This window comes from Heterocephalus glaber, unplaced genomic scaffold (genome assembly GCF_053883595.1).
Source record: "Heterocephalus glaber isolate CG9 unplaced genomic scaffold, H.glaber_assembly_v1.0 deba00001504, whole genome shotgun sequence".
NCBI lineage: Eukaryota > Metazoa > Chordata > Mammalia > Rodentia > Bathyergidae > Heterocephalus > Heterocephalus glaber.
In genome coordinates, this window is record NW_028258324.1 from 7,077,746 (window position 1) to 7,101,174 (window position 23,429).

A 23,429-nucleotide genomic window follows, 5' to 3' on the forward strand; every position below is an offset into this window, starting at 1 on the left:
AAGAAAGAAAAGACCTAATGCAGATCTGTTCATTTTGTGACTATGTTAAGATCTCTGAAACATGATTTAGAGGCATCCTTGTGCTTCGAGCAAATATAATGTTTAACCAAAGAATCTAAAGACTATTTCCCCTTAACACATGCTTTCTTTGACAAGTATAGAAACAGATTTCTACCAAAGTATATCCTGGGCAGTAGTGTGCTGGTAAATGTTGAGCAACTAGCTCAGGGTTTGGAGGTAGGTGATTAGGTCGATTCTTGTGGTGTACGGATTTCTTCATGGGCAACCAATGTGATATTACTGAACGTTCATTTGGGAAGCTACATACACAAACTGCTCTCAGGACCCAATATGAATTGGCTTCTGCAAACCAGTATGACATTGAGTATGGTTTTTACTGAGAAAATATAGTCACACAAATTGCTTGAGTCGTTATATCAACTCATAGCCCCAATTCTATTTCCAACACTTAAAAAACATTAATATCTCCAGAGCACCATGATTCACATAATTGGCTGAGGGTAAAAGGAAAATTAAATCTGATAGAAATAGATTTAAAAGGCAAATTTAATAATTTACATGTATATTGCAAATTATTTGTATTAAAACTACTTTTATGGATGAAAGAAAGTCATAAATTTTCCACACGACACAGTAATATTTTTATATTACTATAATATTATTTAAAGGCAATGAATTTTACATAAAATATAATCTTGATTTTATGAATGATTTGGATGTGGGTTTTGATCATTGTTCTAGGATTCAAGAAGGATTGTGTATTTTATCTAGAAAATGACTTGTCAGAAGAGTTAAAATGCATTTATTTTACTGACAAGAGAATTTTGCTAAAAGAATGTTCAGTGAATTGTCAAAAAAAGTCTAAGTATAAATTAGCATACAAATAATCATAAGAACTTAAAGCTTTCTTCCAACTTAGTAGCACATCTATTAAACTCAACTCTCCTGTAGTAGAGCAAACAAAGACAATATGTCTGTAGAAAATTCTCCTTCAGTGATTCCCATGTATTTTTCCATAAACTTGATATGCAGCTCTGTTTTCCTTGTTTATGAGTTTGTTTTTGCTGAAAGCATTTTTCTAATTATTAGCATGTATTAAGCACTGTGCTGGGCATTTGGGATACCCCAGCATCACACTCAAGATCCACAGGTATGGCTGTTCTTTTCTTTCTGCCAGTTTTGAGGATATCTAAAGAGGAATAAAAAGCCAGAGCATTCTCGTGTGTGCTTTAAAAGGGAATTGCTGGGTGCGGCATGGTGTGCAGTGGCATGCGAGAGCGTCCTGATGGTCTGGCTTCCTGACCCTCCTCTCTGCCTGCTGAAATAAGAATCACACTTAGCTGTATAATATAGCTATGATTTCTAACAATTTGAATTTATTTTTCTACATTCATTTTAAACTTGCAGAAAGATTGTGGAAGAAAAGTATGAAGAAAATAATAAGCGGATGCAAGAATTGAGATCACGGAACTTTCAGCAGCTGAGTATTGATGTACTCCATGTAAGTACCCACTTAATGTAAAGCTTGCATAAAACCTTTTCTTGTCACAGATTCTTGAGATTCATGGGGCCAGTTGTGTAGGAAAAAGGACAGAGTAGAAAACAAAAGCACCCAGGCCAACTTTGCCCAATTACAAAGAAGGTTCTGTAATGTAGGCCAACAATGGGTGACAACACTAACTCAAGGCAGCTGTTGGTCACTTGATTCTTCTGTCAGATATTGAGTGGCTGATGTGTTTGAGATAACAGTTGGCACTGAATGCATAATTGGTGGGTTAAAATGATTAATTAGCAGAACAAATATGTGTATATCTAATTTTTAATTCTACCAATGCTATTGATGTTTATATCTTTAGTTCACTGATTTCTTCCTGTCTTATTTCTATTCTTTTCTTTTTTATTTTGTCTCCTATCCATATCATTGATTGTACACTATGCTCATAGCCTCATTCAAACTTTGAAGAACTACTTAGATATCTGATAATGAATAGGGTTACAGGTTCACATGAAATGGACCCCAAATTCATGCCTCTTGTGTTCCTAACTCTGACTAGTACACACCATTTTCACTAATGGTTTGGAATGCCTCTGTAGGCCTTGGTGTATGTTCTTATACTTTTAAGGTAGTCTTTTTGTGGTCATATTTGGCCAACTGACATTAACACTGACTTCATAGCTCTCTGGTAAAAGCACCTCGGTGTGGAGACATTTCTAGTTGTTCATTCAGTGGAGAGTCCCAGATCTGAAAAAGATTTTTTCCTTTGGCATGAAGAATCAGCCTCCTAGATGTTGTAGGACAATCCCCTGAACCCCGAGGATGCTAATCTGCTGTATATTGATCAGCAGAGGGCTCCAAATCCTAGGACATGTAGAAACCCTCAGTAGGGCTTACTTGCTGCTGGACACTTGTTTTCTGTCCCTCTCTAAGGGGAAGAACTGCTAGTGACTACTTTTCTCAATTGCATAGGGGATTTATGTGCTTTAGACTTCTAAAATGCAATATTGGATCAGACAGAGAGCTTAACCTCCTCTGACTTTAAGGAGTCTCACTTTGTTTATTGACAAGTTCGGCCAGTGTGGGGATGCTGATGATAGGTATTCCAGTCCAACCCCCTTGGTACCCATCTGACACCCTGTTAAGTAAAGCCAGCTGTGGATCTGTTGCAGGCCCCAGAGGCTTGGGAGATGAGGTTGTTCCAGATAGAGAAGCTGCTAAGTGGAGGCATGGCTGTTAAAAGGGCACTGGTGTCAGCAGTAGGGTTGGATCCCTGCAAGGATAACCTTCAGAGATGAATTTTTGTTCCTGATTCTGTCTGCTTTGTCCCCATAAGACTGAGAGCTATACATCACCACAAATGTGGGCAAGGAAGCTAGTAGGATTATAAGGATTCTGTGTTTATTGAGTGTAGACTACCTATTCAATCAATGATGGAAACAGGGCTGCTTTTTTTCGGGAACATTCAAGGACCCCTGATCCTAAAGATTTTTCTCCCTAAGATTGTAAATTAAGAACTATAGACATGCTAATATTTTGTATTATTTAACCTAAATGACTTTATTTTTAGAGTAACCATATGGCAACTAAAAATGTAGTTTCAAGTATGATTTTAAATATTAGTCTCTGATAACTTACTTAGTGTTTATGCTTTTCCTATTTGACCATTCAAGATAATAATTTTTGGTTCTTTTTGTTTCTGATATAGTTGTCATCAGTGTTATAATTATACTCTATGATTTCCTGTCCTTCCCCTCCTATGAATTGGGCCTTTTGGAGGTCCTGAAGTACTAAAGATAACCCTGAGACCATATGGCAGACAGAATCTCAAGAGATTTTGTTATCCATATGTTATACCACATAACATGGGAGCCAGCCAAAGCATCCTGATCTTGGCCCAACTTGATGAAAAAGATTTCACAAAAATCCTATGAGTTCTTGACTCACCTCCTTCCCAATTCCATCCCCTTTCTATCAGCAAGGAGCGAAGAGAGCAGGTGGGGAAGTGCTCAGTGCTGTCCTGGCCAGAGACCTTAGTTTATTCTTTGATCTTACAAGATTTAGTGCCACCAACATCTCTGGCCCTGAGCTTTCCAGCAGCACATTTCCCAAGTTTATATACTGTTGGGAGCAGGAAATGCTCCTGGCAGAAGTGAGGCTCTTGGGTCTGTTCTTCTTGAGGGCTGTGTCCTCTTCCCATCTGGTTCAGGCCTACACAATTGCTCAGCACCTCCAGATTCCCTGCTCCCTTTCACACTATGCATCAGCTGTTTCCCTCTGGCCTATTGTTAGCATTGCACCTTCTCTCTTTCAAATTTCCACTTCGCTTCAGGAAAGCCTTCTGACCTCTCAGGTTCCCAATCAAATGGCTTTCCTCCAAACCCTTCCCAAACTAAAAAACGGACCCAAGTCACCCATGGATCTTGTTAAAATGCAGATTTGGATTTCTTTGGTCTGAGGTGAGGCCTGGGATGCTACATTTCTAACAAACTCCTGGGGTTCTGATGGTGCTGGCACACGGCCATGCTGGATTAATTACGGATAGAGTAGGGCTCTAGAAAGCACAGCTCATCTCCAGATGAAGGAAGACCTGGGAAAACCACAGATAAACTGTCCTTCTTATAATCTCTTCAGGAAAAAAAATATTTAATGGGAACAGAAGAAAAGACGGAGCGACCTCAGGGAAGACTTTCTTGTTCACACCAGGAGGAGGATGAAGAGAGGCAGCCAGGAGGGGAAGAGGCAAGTTTAATCATATTCACAGGCACAAGAGTGAGGCAGATTTAATGATATTCACAGAACAGAGGAGAAAGAAAAAGCAAAACCAGATACTTTACAGAAGGACCTGAAAGGTTTTAAAAAACATAGGAAAAGGCATTGTTGAGCTAAAAAAGTTGAAATAAAATGTAAGAAAGAAACTGCATTAATCAGATGCAAGAGGCTAAAGAAAATGTGATAAAGGAGATCAGGGAGACAAAATTCTCCATTCTTGAATACTTTCCCTTGCCTCTAAATGTATTTATGATCTGATTTGTTCCTAGTCTCATTAGGGGTCCTTCTCAGTTCCTTCTTCTTTCTCTTTTGCCTTGCTGAAGCAAGCCCCATTATACTGTGTTTAAGAAGCAGTTGGAGAGAATCAGAGAATGGGCTTCTATTTTTTGAATTTGATTTTATTGGCACATTTTAGGTATACAATATAATGACATTCATCATTGGAAATTTGCATCTCTATGTAATCTCTCTTGGTTTTTATTTTTCCCCCTTCCCCTGCCCTCCCTTCAACCCCTCCATCCCTCCCTATTTACAAAGACTTTTTTTCCATTTTTTCATTTCTCATATTAATTCCATTTCCATCTTTCCCTTCCCCTACTCCTCCCACTTCCCCTTCCTCTTTGCCCAGTTTCTACCTATTTCACATTATCTACTATACCTTTTACTTCTTATTTACACTTTCAGTTTCTCACACTAGAGAAACTATTCAGTATTCACACATGTGTCCAGTTTATTTCAAATAAGACTATCACCTCAATGTGCATCCATTTAGCTATAAATATCTCTAATTTCTCTTTTTTATGGTTGAGTAGTACTCCATTTTATTAAAAAACTACATTTTCTTTACCCAGTCTCCAGATGATGGGCATTTGGGCTGTTTCCAAGTTTTAGCTATTACAAACTGTGCTGCTATGAACATGGGTGCACATATATCACTGTGGGATAATTTTTTAATTCTTTGGGGAAGATACCTAGCAGGGGAATAGCTGGCTCAAATGGGACTTCAAGTCCTAGTTCTTTGAGGTATTTCCATATTGATTTCCAAAGTGGTTGCACTAGTTGACACTCACAACAGCAGTGGAGCAGGGTTCCTCTTTTCCCACAGCCCTGCCAGCATTTGTTATTGGTTGATTTTGTAATAGCAGCCATTCTTTCTGGGGTGAGGTGGAATCTCAGCATTGTTTGCATTTGCATCTCTCAAATGACCAGTGATGTTGAACATTTTTTCATATGTTTATTTGCTATTGCTATTTCTCTGTCTGAGAAATATCTGTTCATTTCAGATGCCCATATTTGGATTGGGTCTTTAAATTTGGGAGATCTGATTTTTTTAAGTGCTTTATAGATTTGAGATAGCAGACCTTTGTCTGGGGAACAGCTGGTGAAAATTTTTTCCCACATTGTGGGTTGTCTCTTCACACTGCTGGTGGTTCCTCTTTCTCTGCAGAAGCTTTTTAGTAAGAAGAGATCCCACTTGTTGAGCGTTTGTGCTAGTTCATGGGCAACTGAGGTTTTGTTCATAAAATCTTTTCCTACACCAATGTCTTCAAGAGTTCTACCTAACCTCTCTTCCAGCCAGTTTAGTGGTTCTGTTTTAATATTTAGATTTTTAATCCATTTTGATTTTATTTTAGTGCACGGTGAGAGATATAGGTCTAGTTTTAATCTTTGGCACGTTGTAACCCAATTTCTCCAGCACCATTTATTAAAGAGGCTATCTCTCCACCAGTGAGGGTGTTTGGCTCCTTTATCGAAGATGAGATGGCTGAGGTTGTCTGGCATTGTTTCTGCATCTTCTAATCTGTTCCACTGGTCCTCAGGTCTGTTTCTTTGCCAGTACCATGCTGTTTTTATCACAGTAGCTTTGTAGTATAGTTTCAAGTTCGGGGTTGTGATAACCCCTACCTTGTCTTTATTGTCTAGAATTGCTTTTGCTATTTTGGGTCTCTTCTTGTTCCAAATGAATTTTTGACTTGTCTTCTCAAGGTCCATGAAGTATGCTGCTGGGATCTCAATTGGGATTGCATTAAATCTATATAGCAGTTTTGGAAATATGGGCATTTTTACTATGTTGATCCTTCCTACCCAGGAGCAAGGGATGTCTTTCCATTTTCTGATATCATCTTCAATCTCTCTTTTCAGAGTGCTATAGTTTTCAGAGAAGAGGTCTTTGTTTTGTTAGGTTGATTCCTAGGTATTTTAGTTTTTTGGATGCTCTTGTGAAAGGAGTTATTTGCCTTATTTTTGTCTCAGTGAGTCTGTTGTTCATGTAGAGGAAAGCTATTGATTTTTGAGTGTTGACTTTGTATCCAGCTACTTTACTGAATTTGGTTATTAAGTCTAGAAGACTTTTGGTGGAGTTCTTGGGGTTTTGTATATACAGTATCATGTTATCTGCAAATAATGACAGTTTGAGTTCTTCATTTCCTATCTTTTTTCCTTTTATTTCTTTCTCTTGTCCAATTGCTGTGGCTAATGTTTCCAAAACTATATTGAACAGGAGTGGTGATACTGGACATCCTTTTCTTGTTCCTGATTTTAATGTGTAGGATTTCAGTTTTTGACTGTTTAGTGTGATATTCACTGTTGGTTCTTCATAGATGACTTCTATCAGATTGAGGTAGAGACCATCTATTCCAATTTTTTGTAGGGTTTTTATCATAAATTTCTGTTGGATTTTGTCAAATGCTTTTTCTGCATCTATTGAGATGATCATATGGTTTTTGTCCTTGGCTCTATTGATGCAGAGTATTACATTGATTGATTTGCATATGTTGAACCATCCCTGCATCCTTGGAATGAATCCCACTTGATCAGGGTGTATGATCTTCTTGATGATCTCCTGCATTCTATTTACCAGTATCTTATTAAGGATTTTTGCATCTATGTTCATTAGTGAGATTGGCCTATAGTTCTCTTTTTCAGTTGGGTCTTTCTCTGCTTTGGGGATCAAGGTGATGCTTGCTTCCAGGAATGAATTTGGGAATATTGCTTCCCTTTCGATTTCATTGAAGAGTTTAAACAGTAGCGGCAGTAGTTCCTCTCTAAATGTCTTGTAGAATTCAGCAGTGAAGCCATCAGGGCCCGGGCCTTTCTTAGTTGATAAGTTTTTAAGTATATTTTCAATTTCATTGGTTGATATTGGGTTGCTTAGAATTTTTAGGTCTTCTTCGTTCAACTTTGGTAATTCATATGTATCTAGGAATCTGTGCATTTCTTCTGTGTTTTCCATCTTATTGGCGTATAGGTTCTGGAAGTAGGTATTGATGATCCTCTGGATTTCTGGTAGGCCTGTTGTAATTTCACCCTTTTCATTCCTAATTGCATGGATATGGGTCTTTTCTTTCCTTTTTCTGACAAGGTTGGCTAAGGGTTTGTCAATTTTTTTGATTCTATCAAAGAACCAACTCTTGGCTTGATTGATTTTTTGTATCGTTCTCTTAGTCTCCATTGCATTGATTTCTCCTCTGATCTTTAAAATTTCCTCCCTTGTATGAGCTTTGGGGTTGTCCTGCTCTTCTTTGTCTAGAAGCTTGAGATTCAGCATCAGGTTGTTTAATTGGGCTCATTCTGTTTTCCTAACATGTGTATTCACTGTTATGAATTTCCCTCCTAAGACTGCTTTCATTTTGTCCCATAGATTCTGATATGTTGTATTGTCATTGTCATTTAATTGAAGGAACTGTCTGATTTCTTCTTTAATTTCCTCTGTGACCCACTGGTTATTCAGAAGTGTGTTGTTCAATTTCCATGTGTTTATGAAATTTTTTGAATTTCTTTTGCTATGGATCTCCAATTTCATCGCACTATGGTCTGATAATATATAGGGGATAACTTCAATTCCTTTACACTTACTTAAACATGTTCTATGTGTAAGTATGTGGTCTATTTTGGAGAATGACCCTTGTGCAGCTGAGAAGAATGTGTATTCTGATTTTGTGGGGTGGAAGACTCTGTAAACATCTGTGAAGTTCATTTGTTCAAAAGTTTTATTGAGTTCTAGTATTTCATTACTTATTTTTGGTCTAGTTGATCTATCTATTTGGGACAGTGAGGTGTTGAGGTCCCCCACTACAATTGTATTAGTGCATATATGACTTTTCATGTCTGTTAGTATTTCTTTTATATAGTTGGGTGCACTAGTGTTTGGTGGATAGATATTTATGATTGTCATCTCTTCCTGTTGGATTGTTCCCTTTTCAAGGATGTAGTGTCCTTTGTCTCTCTTCATCAGTGTTGTTTTGAAATCTACTTGATCTACAAAGAGGAGAGCTACTGCTGCTTTTTTTCGTTTCCTGTCACATGGAGTGTTATTTTCCACCCTTTAACTTTCAGTCTATGAGTTTCTTTTGAATTAAATATGTTTCTTGTATGCAGCATATTGTTGGATCTTGCTTCTTCACCCATTCGGCCAGTCTATTTCTTTTGATTAGTGAATTGAGACCATTAATATTAATGATTGTAAATCATACATATTGATTTATCATTGTCATGACTTTTTCTTCTTGTTGGATTCTCCTCCTTTGTGTTTAATTTCTTGTTGTGCCCAATGGATTCATTCTGCTGTGCTTCCTGAGGTTGTGATCTTCCTTGTCTTTTCCTAGGATATTGTCTAAAATTTCTTAGAGTGCTGGTTTGGTATTCGTGAAGTTCCTCAAGTGTTCTTTGTCTTGAAAGTATCTTATTTCTCCATCAATTTTGAATGATAATTTTGCAGGGTACATCAATCTCCGTTGGAGGCTGTTTTCCTTTAGGGCTTGAAATATGTCACTCCAAGCTCTTCTTGCCTTGAGGGTTTGTGTTGAGAAGTCTGCTGTGATTCTGATGGGTTTTCCTTTGTATGTGATTTTTTTTTCTCTAACTACTCATAGAATTTTGTTTTTCTGTTGGGCTTCTGGAATCTTAACTATTACATGTCTATGTGTAGATTTTTTTTTATTAAGGCTAGTTGGAGTCCTATATCTCTCAGTTATCTGTATGTCAAGTTCTTTTCCCTTGCTTGGCAAGTTTTCTGTCATCACTTCTGTGCATAGTTTTTTTTTTACGTCATCTGCACTCCTGTTTCTTCACTGACTTCCATCAGTCTTATGTTATTCTTCTTTGCATTGCCTAGCAGCTGCTGGATTGCTTTCTCATGCTCCCCTACATTTTTTTTTTCAGTGGCACAAGATAGACATTTCCATTCCAAAAGTTACATACGGAGGAATACAAAGGAATGGGACCAAAACAAGACCAAAATCCAGCAAGGCAAACATTAAAGTTACACTTCCAGGATTCTCGGCAATCTGTAGCAAGTTGTGAACTCCAAAGGGCTTGGATGGCTCTTCCCCAGTAGCACTGTCAGTGGTTGTAGCTCCCAGGCTTCTTTCTTTGGCTGGCTCTGCTCCCTCTTTGCAGCTTTCCTCAGATGATCCATGTTCTTATCTTTTCCAAACTTCTGGGATCTCTACTGCACCTTTGGCTTCACACTCCCAGCTTCATACACTGCCCTCTCAGGGGCACACTGCCTAGCCTCCCAGATCTTCTGAAATCTGGGTGGAAGCCTTCCTGACCCCACAGTTCTTGCATTCTGCATGTGCCTAAAGCCAGCACCACATGGATGATGCCAAGGTCTGCTGTCAGCTGGAGCAGTAGCCAGGCTTCCTTCTCTCTTGGCTATAGGGGTCCAGTGCCAATGAACCAAATTCCAAGGAACAACTTCCCTAGGATGCCACCATTCTGGAACATGGTGCTCTGGGGCTCTCTTCTCAAAGTAAAGTCTTTCACTTTTACAATTTTGAGGCTGCAAAGGCTGGAGTAAAGCTAAGACTTTTCTTCTTCTTTTTTTTTTTCTGGTACCGGGGATCGAACTTGGGTCTTTGCACTTACGTGGCAGGCGGCGAAACCACTGAGCTAAATCCCCGGCCTCCCCTACATTTTTAAAGACATTTTTCTTTTCCTGGTCACTAATTGCAATTTTATCTTCTATATCTGAAATTCTGTCCACACATTGGCTCATTCTTCTGCATAGACTTTCAATGGAATTTTCAATCTCCTGGAAATCTATTTGCATCTGTTTTATGGATTCCATTTGTTTCCTATGTTGGGATTCCATCGTGTTCCTCAGCTTCTCCGTGTTTTTTATCTGTGTCCTCTCTAGATTTATTAATCATGTCTTGCACTACAGGCACAATCTCTACTATTATCTGAGAAATCATTTCTGATTTAATTTTTTTCCAGATCCTCTTTTGTTGCCAGTTCAGGGAGTCCAGGTGGTTGAGTATCAGAGTGTTCCATCTTATTTCCCTTTGGGGTTGCTGTAGGTGATCTGGAAGTCTGGTTTTGATGCTTGTTTTCATGTCTTCTCATTTCAACACGGGGTGGGGGGTGCTGCTGGCACCTGTGTGGCTCAACTCCTCTTCGCTGGGAGCAATGCTATGGCAGCCAGGAAGTGTCCTCCTCTGTGCTGGGAGTGGTGCTAAGGTGGTCTGGAAGCCTCCTCCTCTGCACTAGGAGTGGTGCTATGGTGGTCCTGAAGCCTCCTCCTCTTTACTGGGATTGGTGTTATGGCCAAATGGGCTTCTTACATCACAAAAACTCTTTGAGGCATGTAGAAGAGTGGTTTGCTATGTTTTCTAGACCCTAACTGGCATCTTTTATTTTACAGGCATTTTCTGCTTGGCTGAATTTGGGCTTTGAAATCTTAAAGCACAGTTGAGTGTGGAATCTTCTTAGGCATTGTTTCTTTAAAGGATGGTGGCTTAAAAATAACTAGATATCATAATATACAAAACAAACCTGTTTGTGTGTTATCCTATGGCATATACAGTTGTGCTGGTACTAAAATTGGGTTTCTGTAAAAAGTGCATAACAGACTGGATCTCCATACATGGAGAGGTAATGATGATCAAAGACCAGATCAAGTCATTCTCTTCCTAAGAGAAGGAATTATAAGAATTCTGTCTGTTCTATTCAAAGAGAATCTCAGTAAATCAAAGCCAATCAAGAGCCCAAGCACTTATTTTCAAATAACTTTTTAAGTACATGTAAAGACACACTTCATGTACTCTGTGCTCTTTGTTCTTAAAGTTCTCTGTGTGCTGTCAGTGATCCTTTGAAATTTGGAAACCAATTGTGCCTCCTGAAACACTTGTTATACAGTACAGAAAATGAACTTCTTAAAGCATCTTATACTTATGACCATCCTCTCACAATATCAAACCACAGTATGGCAGGCTAATTTTTAACCTATTCATTTAAGACTAGTTTGGACTTTCTTTTTAATTTCCTTCCTAACCAGAAGACACTCTTGGGATAATTCCTCATGAAAGCCATTTGTCAAGGGAAATATGAATTCTGCATCAGATCTAGGTTGCAAACACCCCCTACACACACACACACACACACACACACACACACACACACACACACACACATCACCACCTTGGAGAAGAAAAGGCAAAGTAATTTGTTGAAAATATCTATTGATATGCTTGGAAGGTTTACCTTTTATTTTTTGAAGTGTTTATTTTTCTCTCATATGGCTTTTTAGAGCTTTATCCTTTAGGAAATTGGAATTCAGAGGATTGCAAAAACTTTTAAAGCTAGGAGAGAACTTGGAAGTCATTCAGGTCAACATTTGATTTTGAGATGAGAAAACTGAGCAGAGCTGGGATAGGGTGAAGTAAATGGATTACATGGTGTAGAATGGAAGGAAGAACTTGCTTCTCATTGCAGATGGACCCTCTACTTGCCCTAGGCTGGATACTTGGTATCTTAGACCTTAGACCTTCTGGTTGACTCTAGTCATGGCCCTGAACCTTGGACCCATGGAGTTAAATGGTTGGACCAAGGTCATCTATCTCATCAATTCAGTGATGTTTCTCTTATCCCAAGTTACTGCCCTGACATTTGAAAATGTTATTGGATTTAAGGGAGAGGATTAGGTAGGCTTTTTTTCTAAATAATCTTCTAAGCAAGAATATTGTTGCATTGTGGTGGTGCTATTTCCTTCTCTCAGCTTCTCATGAATTATTAATTCTCTTCCACAAGGAATTAGATGAACCAGCTTCAGAGAACCTGCCAGAGACTCAGCCTATTCCTTCCCTGGATCTCAATGAACTTGAGTCAAGCATAGAGGACAACATAGTTGACCTTGGATATTATGGTATGTGTTTGCATCAGCTGTCAGCTGTCTTGTCTGCCTCTGTAGTGGTCCTGTCTGACCTCTGAATGTGTGTGACCACCTGCCATCAGCTTGCCAGAGTTGGGCTGTAATCATTATGAAAAGCAGAGAAATTAAGGGTTTTTCTGTCCTCTATCATCATCTCCTCTCTTCTACTTCTTCCTCTTTGTCTTTTTTCTTTGCTTCATCTTCCTCTTCCTTCTTCTCATCTTCCTTCTATATTTTTGCAGTACTGGGGATTGAATCTAGGGCTTTCACGCTGAGCTATTCCCTCAGCCCTTTATTTATCTTTTGAGACAGAGTCTGGTAAAGTTGTGCAGGCTGGGCTAGAACTTGCATCTCCCTGGCTTAGCTTCCCAGAATGCTGGGATTCCAGGCATTCTGTATCTTTGTAGTAATAGGGATAAGTTGGAAGCTCACTTTGTGAGGGGTTCTTCCCAGTGGGTTAAATCAGAGTGTCATTAACATAACTCTGAAACAGTGTAGGACTGACTGTGCATGCTGTGAAGGACTGTTGCCCTCCCCTGTAAATAGTTTCTGTAGCCCTCATAAATTTAAACTGAAGAAATGAAGCCATTCTGAACTATTCAGACTTGCAATCATTGTCAGAAAATTAAATTCCTCAGAGCTGTCACCCAACTGGAGGTGTACATCATCATCTAATGGTTAAATGCATTAATTTTGGGGGTAAATAAACTGTCCCCATAGGGAAACCTCTGGCAACTTAGTCTCTCTAGGTCCTAGTTTCTTGATCCATGAAACAAGAATAATAATAACTCCTCTAAAGGTCATTATAAAGAGCCAGTGGGATGAGGCATTTCAGAATGATCTTAGCTCAGTGCCCAGCACAATGGGAGAACTGAAGAAAAAGAAGCACTTTGGAAGAAGTTTACGCATGTGGGGACTTTTCATTCTTGTTCTCCTGTATCCCCAGTGCCTAGAATAAGGTTCCAGGAATATTATAAGCACACAGTAAATATTTCATGACTGAATGAATGAGTGGATGAAGAAAGGAATGAATGACATGTTTGTCCAGACCTGGGAGAAGTGGATGCCAAGACAACACTAAAATACATGATTATTTTCAGGGAAACTACCTTCATGGAAAGAAATAGGGAAGGAGCATTTGGTAAAATTTTGTTTTTGTTTGCAAACTCTGCATTGGGTGATAAACATGACCGTGGCCATCTTTCCCACACAAACACAAACATGGCCATCTTTTCCAAAATTGCAGAACAAAATTCATGAACCAAAGCTACCAAAACACACAACAATGTGAATAAATATTTTTAAAATTATGCTAAGTGAAAGAAGCCTCACATGAAAGTTTAGACTGAATGGCCCCATTTCTCTTGTCAAAGCTAACCAAAAGAAGAAACAAATCTCCAAACAAAAAGGTTTTATCTGAGATTAATATAGAAATCAGAATTGCAATCTGGGATGCACATGGACACCAAGATGGCCTTTCTAATGTTTAAAGAATAAAGGAAAAGTTGTTTCTATTAGGACAAAGAAATCTATACAAGTTATTAGGGGAAAAGGTTTATTGATACTTTCAGGGCTTAAGGAAACTGGCAAGCTTTGATTGGCAAGTGGCAGTAGTTACCTTGTGAATTTAGTCTTAAGGCCACAGTTGACAGTTTCATCATCAGTTTCTAAGAAAATAGTCTTAAAGATAAAGTAGACCATGTGGTAGAATTGGCCGTGTGGGGCACTGTCTGCAACAATTGTTTGCCACTTGAGCATTTTCTCCCTGTGGCTTCTCAGTTCTATTTTAGATGGTATGACAAGAATGCGTTCATTTTTATACTCAATTTTCTATATAAAGGTCTAAACCAGAAGTATTTCTTTACAGTGATAGAAATGAGGCTTTTGGTTGCTGAGGATGATAGTGTTAGCAGTGGGAATTGACTCTAGAAGGGCATAGGGAATTTTTGGTGGTATTGGAAAAGCTTAATATCTTGATTGTGGTGATGGTTACCCAGATTTATGTATTTGTCAAAACTCATTGAACTCTGCACTTTAAATCAGTGCATTTTATTTTCTATAAATAAAGTTGATAAATAGAACATTGTTAAGACATATAAGAAAAAGGAAGAAAGAAAATTATCACAAGTAATGCCTACTTATGTCTTTATTTTTGATAATGAATCGAAAGAGATTTGGATGAAGTCACAAAAATAGAAAATAACTGGGATGATTGCTAGTTGGGATTCCAAGTTCTTAGTCCAGAAAATGATGCTGGGGTTTGCGGTTTTCTTCTAATGGCAACCAACATTGCCATCTACAGCATTGTCATCTGCAAGGTGTGTTAGTGCAGTTTTGAGGACTTCTCTCAGGAGGAAAACTGACTGGAGATGAGGGAACAGGATCTTTGACTCCTCTCTCCTCACTCTTTAGAGTTGGAAGGCTCACATTTGAATAGCAGGAAACTCTGCCAATAAATATAAAAGGACCTAAGGCCAACTAAACAAAACCCAGATGCCAAAACCCAACTTTTTATGGAAAAGCTGGTGGAGCTGTCTGGCTCGTTAGCCCTCAGAAAAGATCAAATGCCATTTGTTAGCCCACATTCCAGATTTCCCATCATTTTTAGAACTTCCAATGTCTTTGAAACTTGATTTATAAACACAGATTGATGGTGGTTTTATTCCATATTTTACACATAGCTCATTTGTGCTTTGTGATAGTGTTTCTACCTGACTCTGATATTTACACTAATTTTCTGAGTTCTAGAGGATAACTACAATGAATTTAATATTGAGTAAAAATGTGATAATTCTCCACATTTAAAAATTTAGAGCATTCCTTTGGCATGACAAGTCTTTAATTGAAATTTAGAAGATTATATCCAGTTTGAAAAGTTAAAGTGGATGCAGTTAACACTTGCCCATCTAGCCACTGTCCTGAGGTAGCCTTAGCAAGCCCAATAGGAACAGGAGAATATTCAATCCCCAGAATGTCAGATATCCATAGGGAAAATCAGTATCCATGGACATCTAATGTGTGACCCTGTGATCTATCCTTAGCTAAATATAAATTACATGTAGTTATTAAACTAAGGGCCATACTGGTAAGGCACAAAACATCATTAAACAGCCTTGCCTTACCCATTATGGTTCAAGTTTGGAGTGAATCAGTTAAGCAGAAAACTAAATAACCATTAATCAGGCTTTAAGATAGAGTAAAACATACATATAATAAAGTAAAATTTCATATCATGTGTGTTTCAGAATGTGTTTTGGATGTCCTGTGGTATGGTTTTCCACACATCCAAGTCTCACAGTTGTGATCAGGGGTAATGTGCTTGCTACATGGAGAGCATCATCATGATACCCAAAGGCAGCTAAATAGCCATAAGACTCAGGAAGGAGAATGATTTAGATCTGTGTTTGAGTCTTGACTTTCCTATGTGCTAATGTGGAGACACCAAGCAAGACATTAATTTCTCTGCAGTTTTAAAATTTTTTAGCCACAAAATGGAGTTCATAATACCAACCTCAGAATTTTAGTGTATTGAATGAGATAATACACACTAGATGGTTGTGACTGTACCTGGATCAATTAACAATAGGACCTGTTATTACCAAGCCAGAAGCAAAATATTTAGATGGAATTTACTGTCTCTTGTCTACCTGTTGGAACCTAACTCATCTTTTAAGACCTGGATCTAAGTCTTCTTTTCTGGTTTGACCATTTCCTGAGGTCCCTCACCAGTATTCCTTGATTATCTTCAATAATTGTCTTTTTCCTTTATAAGAACCCCCACCTCTTGTGGCCTTAACATACCATGATTTGTACCTGACTCGTGCCCTAACCTGGGTTCTAAAATTGAGATATCTTTGTTAACAAACCTTTTGAAAATCATTATAACAAGTAGTTATTTGTAAAAATTATAGATACAGGATAAGTAAATAAAACTTAAAAGAAAAATCTGTCCAAATCTTACTGAAGTGAGTACTTGTACTTTAAGACTGATATTATTTGAATGTTTTCCTCCAAAATCAGGTGTTGTCAATGTTTGAAGGTGAGAACACTAGTTGGTGATTAGTTGATGGGGACTCCTTCCTTCCTCATGAATGCAAGTACGAGCCCTTATAAAAGAGCTAGATGAACTAGTTTGTCACGCTTGCCTTTCACCTCTGGAAAGTGTACCAATGAGGTGCAATCTAGGAAGCACAGAGAAACTTACCAGATCTTTGATGTTAGACTTGCAAACCTCTATAACTGTTGAGAAATTAATATCTATCCTTTGTCAACTACCAAGTCTATGATGTCTTGTTATAGCAGCACAAATGGACTAAGAAAAAATAAAACCTGTAATGACAGTTTCTTATGCAGATTTATGGAGCGTTATATCTCACACATCTTAGGTGAAAGTGCTCTAAGTTGGATTGCACAACTCAGAGACAGTTGTGACAAGGACTCATGTCTGCATGCATATGAGGAGTTTGAACAATTATGCTCCTGATATTTCAGAGTGGGGGAAAAACAGTGTCTCTAAATATGTTACTCTAAATTTGCTAATAAACTAACAAAATATTGTACATAAACATTTATCTTTTTAAGTTATATCCTCATTACTTTGACATTCAGGTTTGATGTAGTTAGAAAATAGGGCAATATTTTAGGTTTTCTGTTTCCTTACAACTAGACATATACTGTACTTTATCCAGCCTAAAATATACATTTTTGTGCACACATTAATGTTAACGACATTGAGGTGCATCAAAATAGATGTCATCTTAAATTTCATGTGCAGTGGATTTTTTGGCTGTACATAATGTGATGGTGCACCTTAAAACTGGTAGTGTCTCTGATTCAGTAAGATAAAATATGGTATTTCCCACTTATATTGTTCAAACCAGGCTAGTCTTGCAATTGTGACAAAAAAAACCCCTATTACTGTAGATAATAAGGGTTTACATCTCATTCCCATTAAGTCTTATGTTGGAGAGAAATCTCTTCAGGGTGACTTTACCCAATATAGTGACTAAGGACCCAGTTTACTCCTGTTTTTTACTATTACCATCTCAACATGTGGTTTTTCAATGTCCCCACAGCAGCAGGAGTAGAATGGAGGTAAATACTCATGTGTAAATTTTTCAGCTTGGAAAACATTTCCTCTCAGTTTATTTGACTAAAACTAGTTATGTGGTTTAACCTCCTAGAAAGGGCATGGGAAGTACAATCTTTCCTGTGTCCGAGAGGGAGAGATCAGATATAGGTGAGCACTAATGACCTCTGTTACAGCAATCTACCTTAGTTCTCTGACTCGGACATTAGGATAATTAACAAAACCTGAATATATGAATGGGGTGAGGCCTGTGTTTCAATTATACAGGCTAATTTCTTTACCATTTTTAAAAAAATCCACTAGAATCAAATATAAATTAAATACATCTAACTAGAGTTCACAAAGCTAATGACAAAAACAATTTCTTCTTCAATCTTTAAGTTTTATGATTAAGCTTGAAAAGCAAAACTTTCAGTATACATGAAGCATTTAAGAGGGTTCTTAAATTGTTTAATTTAGTTATTAATATGTAATATTCTGTTCTGGTGCCACTTGGAGCCTTGTCAAAATGGCTAGTTAAGAAGGCTATATTTGGAAGGAGATTGTATATAATCTATTTTAACTCTCCATTTCTACCAGTTAAAGAAATCTATTATGGTAGGCAGAAAAGTGGGTTTCAAAGATGATTACATCCTAATCCTTGGCACTTGTAATATGTTGGGTTACATCCAAAGAGAAATGAATTAAGGTTGTGGCTGGAACTAGGTTTTCTAATCAGCTGATTTTTTTTGAGGGGGGTACCGGGGATCAAACTCGGGACCTTGCGCTTGTGAGGCAGATGGCAGCACCACTGAGCTAAATACTGGACCCTCTAATCAGCTGATTTTAAAATAGGAAGATTATCCTGATTCTTTGGGCCGCTCAGTATAATCAGAAGTGTCTTTAAAAATGGAAGAGAAAGAGGGAAAAAACCAAAGAGGGCCATGTGAAAAGGACTTGGCCCCAGCTTGCTGGCTCTGAAGACACAGAAAGAGGCCAGGAGCCAGGAAAGAAGGTGATACCTAGAAGCTGAAAAAAGACAAGGAAATGGACTCTCCCTGCACCTCCCCTCCATGAAAGGAAGGTGCTCTTACCTGCAGTGGGATATCAGTTGAGTGAGATCCATGTCAGATTTCTGATTTACCAAGCAAAAGATGAGGATTTGTGTTATTCTGATTTTCTCAATTTGTGGTAATTTGTCACAATAACCACAGGAAATGGAGTGATCTGTATATATCTTTCCAGTCAAATCACCACCACGTTGATTTGTATGCTAGCTTTTTGTGGAAGTGATTGAAATATTTTGCTTGGTGCTTAGGTAAGACTTTAATTTAGGCCCTTGTGAAGGGAATTTAAATTTGTCTTCTCTAACATTTGTAAAATGGTTTTTTTCTTCTTCATTTTGTAACAGTAAGGGCCATATCAATAACAGACCCTAACTGTAGGTGTAAGAGCTTCCTAGCATTTCCTGTCAAAGTCTCATATTTTTTGACGTGAAATAGCACATTTCCCGAAAAAGAAAAAGGACTTTCTGGCAAAGAACAATGGCAGCACTATCTGACACACTTTGTCACTATGACTAATAGACTCTCACTGATTTATCATTTAAAAATATTATTTAAAAGCTCTTCAAAATAGAGAAACTGTAAGCCTACAAAAGGGTCAATAATGATTGTCACATTTCGTAGTAGTGTGATCAGTATAATAAATTTGACTTAGCCTAAACCCAGCCAATTTTTCCTCCTCTGAGTGCAGGACAGTGTGCCTGTGCATTTGACAGTGCTCACTGCTTACCAGGTGAACTTGTTTCCGAGCTTGCAGGATGGGTTCTTCGTAGATTCACCTTATTGCTGTGTGCATTGGTGTCCACTTATGGGAATATGTTGGTATGAATACATAGCATAAATACACACACCCAGCCTCCCAGCGAAGCCTCATCATCATTCCTGTTAACCCCTTCACTCATCCAGATTGCTTTTTGTGGCCCTAATTTATTAATGGGAGATTTTACTATTAAAGATTAGCTGGCAAAGTATCTGTAGATGAGTTTAAGATGCTTGTGTTTTTCATTGCACTTTGCACTTGGGTGTTTGGGGTTGTAGAGATCAAAGTAACTTGTCCTTTTTATATCTCAAATTGATTTTCTCTTATGAGTCTAGGAAAAATGAATAAAATTAACCCCCACTCCAATCTTACTCCTATGTGATCTTTTTTCCCTCGCTTTGAATTTTATAAAACTAACCCCATTCCTTCCCTCTACCCTCCAACTCCCCACAGCTCCATTTTCAGATAAAATAATTTGACAGTTTGCATAAGCAGTTGCTTAAAAACATGTGGTGTCAAACCATATATTTAGCTTCCTTTATTTGTGAGATTACATTTTTTAAAATAATTTTATTGGTACATTTAAGGTATACAATATAATGACATTCATCATTGGAAAGTTACACCTTTGCATAATCTCTCTTGGTTCTTATTTCTTCCCGTTCCCCTGCCCTCCCTTCAACCCCTCCACCCCTTCCTATCTACAAAGACTTTGTTTCCATTTTTTCTTTTTCTCACATTAATTACATTCCCTTCTTTCTTTATCTCTACCCCTCCCACTTCCCCTTTCCCTTTGCACCTTTTCTTCCTATTTCACATTATCTATTATACCTTTTAGTCCTTATAAGACCAACCTCTGTGTGTTCATAGCACCCTGAAAGAGAAGTTTTAGTAGTATGCTTGAGAGGGCTGTTGACTGCTGATTAAGAAAAAGCACATTTTGAGACATTTAAAAAAATATTTCCCTTTGCCCTGTTAGGTCTGTCATTGACGAGAAGAGTGGACCTGTGCCCTGATCCTCTAGCATGTTCACCAGCTATGATCTTACCCCTTCCCAAGGAACTCATCATGTTTTTTGTTTGTTGGTTTTGTTTGTTTTTGGCAGTGCTGGGGATTGAACCTGGGGCCTTCACACTGATCTATATTCCCAGCTGTCTGCCTGTCTGTCCGTTTGTCTGTCTGTCTATGAGACCTAATCTTCCTTTTTGCTATTTAGCTAATATTGGGCTCAAACTTCCAGTTCCTCTGGTTCAGGGTCTCAGACTACTGGGATTACAGATGTGCACCACCATGCCCAATTTTCAGTATTCTTTAGAGCCTTCATGATGCAATCCATGCCCTGTCTCTTACTTTTTACTCTCAGAACATCATATTCCTAAGGTCACCTTCTCAGTTCAAGATTCCATGCAGGAAGCATCATAGTAAAATCTCATATTTTCCATTGTGTTGGTGCTGTTCATTGACTCAAATTTTCAGGGGTGGTGCTCCTGAGAAGTGTTCACAGCATGGGAGTGGGTTGTAGCATAGCAGCTGAGTCAGTAAGCTAGTCTTTTGTTACTCAAAGTGTGGTCCATGGACCAGCATCACTAGCATCTTAAAAACTTGTTAGAAAAATAGAATTTCAGATCTCATTCTAGACTTATGGATAAGGGGATGTACTTTTTAACCTACTTGCAGTGGTTTGCAAACACAGTGAATTTGAAAAGGACTTACTTAAATTCTGAGCCCAATAGTAGTGTGGACCATCCCTGTCTTGATCACCATTGTACCCTCACCCACTTATGCAGTGACTAGCTTTAGTAGGTGTATTAGAAGATACCAAGATAGAGTTAGAAGCACAAGAGATGTACTAAGAGTAGTGTCGATTGAAAGAAAAATGGCACAGGATCAAAAGTAGGCAGAGAGCCTTCAGACCATGATGAAGTCTGACACTTGTGAAAGATGAATGGAAAGGAAGAAGATGAGAGTAGGAAGACAGTTGGACTGCATGGGAATTCTGATTATGCCTCAGGCAGCACAATGAGCACCACTGATTCAAAGGTTTTCCATAAGGGAATGCTGCTTTGGGTAGAAATGCTGTAACCTGCACTCTCCTACATGCTCAAATGCTCAGCTGATCCCTAATGTGCTGCAGGTGGAAGCTCTTGGCTCACTGTAAGTCTTGCAGTGAATGAACAAACTCTCTAAAGAAAATCTGAGAGGACACCCATGGATGCTACAGTAGTCCATTTAAATCATTGCAGAGGCTTAAGATGAATAAGATGGTATTAGAATAAAGTCTAGAATTCAGTACTTTTTTCTAAATTAAAATAACCTTAGCTCCAGTATGTTCAAAATGAGAATGACTGAAATTTCTAGAGTATCCAGAGATTTCACAAAAATACAATAGCCTGAAAGCTATGGGTACATTTTAAAGAGGTTTGGACACAGAATTACCCTTTTCTCATTTTTGCTATATGGACTAGGGAAAAAAATAATATTTTCAAGCCTAAGTTTTCACCTCTATAGTGGGAATAATAATGCCCAATTTGTAGTGGTTTGTGAGGAATAAAATAAATGGTACACAAATAGCTTAGCACAGAGTAAATGAGACATACAAAGTACACAATAACCTTTTACCAAAAGGTACAACCAATGTCAAAGCAAGTTGGATTATTTTCTCAAGCTCCACATAAAACCTTTGAAACAGTGATGAATAATATTTCACTTTTTAACCACCCAGAAATCTACTGATTAATTAGATTATGAGCATCTTCATTCTATCAGTCAAGTGTATCTTGGATGCAGTTTTTAAATTTGCTATCATTTTTGCATTTATGGAAAATATAAAATCATTCAAGCTCTATTTGGTTCTATTTGCCAAATCATGATCTTAATGATGTCCATCTGGGCTAATTAGTTTAGCACCAAGAAAAATTTTCTTCTTTGTCAGAATTGTGGACAGCTCCAAGAATTAATGCCAAGTTCCTATGTGTACAGAGAGAGAGTTGGGTGAGGACAGCTATCCATGCTGAAGAAAGCATTATCCTCTTGTTACTGGGTCAGAGATGCCACTGTTACACCAGAAGTGGAACCTAGGGCAAAGTTTTTTCTTTAAAAGAGACTCGTTTGCCAGCTGTCCAGGATCTATAAACTGGCAGCTAAAATTTCCAGCTATTTTCTCTAAATACATTATAAATGTTAATATATTTTGTGCTAAGGAGCAGAGTAAGAACAAGAATATATGTTAGTCTTTTCACTATAGTCTCATTAGGTATTTAGGCCAGATGCAGTAGATTAAAATACAGTTTGGTAAGCATAAACTAGGACTTTTGCAATGAAAATATGTTGGTAATGGATGCAATTATTTTAATGGAACTCAGTTTGGGGTTTATAATGATATCAGGTGATTTGTCTGATATATAGGTATTTTTTTCTACTCTGCGTCAGAGGCTGTATGTGTAAATCACCTACTGGTTTTAGACAAGTTGCTCTGAATTATTTCTATTATTTTCTCCTTTAGTTAGAAAAAAAATTACAGAAGTGGGCAGATTTTCTCTAGCATAGATTTCTAAGATAGGGCAAAGCTCAAATGAGTATATGTTTTTATCTCCCCTAAGGCTGCAGGTGGCATTGAAATAATATAAATGTGATTTAATGTGCATAGTTTTATCATTTGGTTTTCATCAAAAATTGAGATAGGTAGATCAGATTTATATTAAAGAAGGATGTGTCCTATAAGTGATATTTGTTGCATGTTTGAAACAGTACATTTTTTAACTATTGTATGTTGAGAACAGTTGTTAAATATCTTCAGAATTTTTCTGGTTTGTAAGAGGTTTTCTTAAGATGGAGACTCCAAATTCCAAATGGCCCGCTTTGGCACGTGTGCTATAGGTTGGCCACAGGTTTGCCACCACTGCTCTAGATTATCCTGATGGTGTAATTCTCACTCCTTTACTGAAGGGAGGGAGAAAAGAGGAGTTATGGATAGAAATATGGTTTTTCTTCTACCTTGGGCCTGCCTGTAGGGTGGGTTATACCTGTGATGCCAATTGTCTTCTCATGGTGGTGGAAGGTTTGGAATGGCTGCGCATGGTGGTATCTCTGGTGAGGGT

The 23,429-nt window shown here is 38.0% G+C and overlaps 1 protein-coding gene across 22 annotated transcripts in view; it reads left to right on the forward strand.

Annotated features, from left to right (window-relative positions):
* Nek11 (NIMA related kinase 11) overlaps positions 1 to 23,429 on the forward strand; it is a 328,322-nt gene that overhangs the window by 135,081 nt on the left and 169,812 nt on the right. For 20 of the 22 annotated variants that reach the window (XR_015441122.1, XR_015441120.1, XR_015441118.1 and 17 more), the window contains 3 exons: positions 1,429 to 1,522; positions 4,151 to 4,258; positions 12,320 to 12,434. Coding sequence is in view for 15 of the 22 variants with exons in the window: in XM_087186939.1 (XP_087043065.1) it covers positions 1,429 to 1,522; positions 4,151 to 4,258; positions 12,320 to 12,434 (317 nt within the window). In the remaining 7 variants the exon portion in view is untranslated. The remainder of the gene's footprint in view (positions 1 to 1,428; positions 1,523 to 4,150; positions 4,259 to 12,319; positions 12,435 to 23,429) is intronic. The other 2 variants (XM_004834223.3, XM_087186943.1) reach the window with 1 other exon arrangement.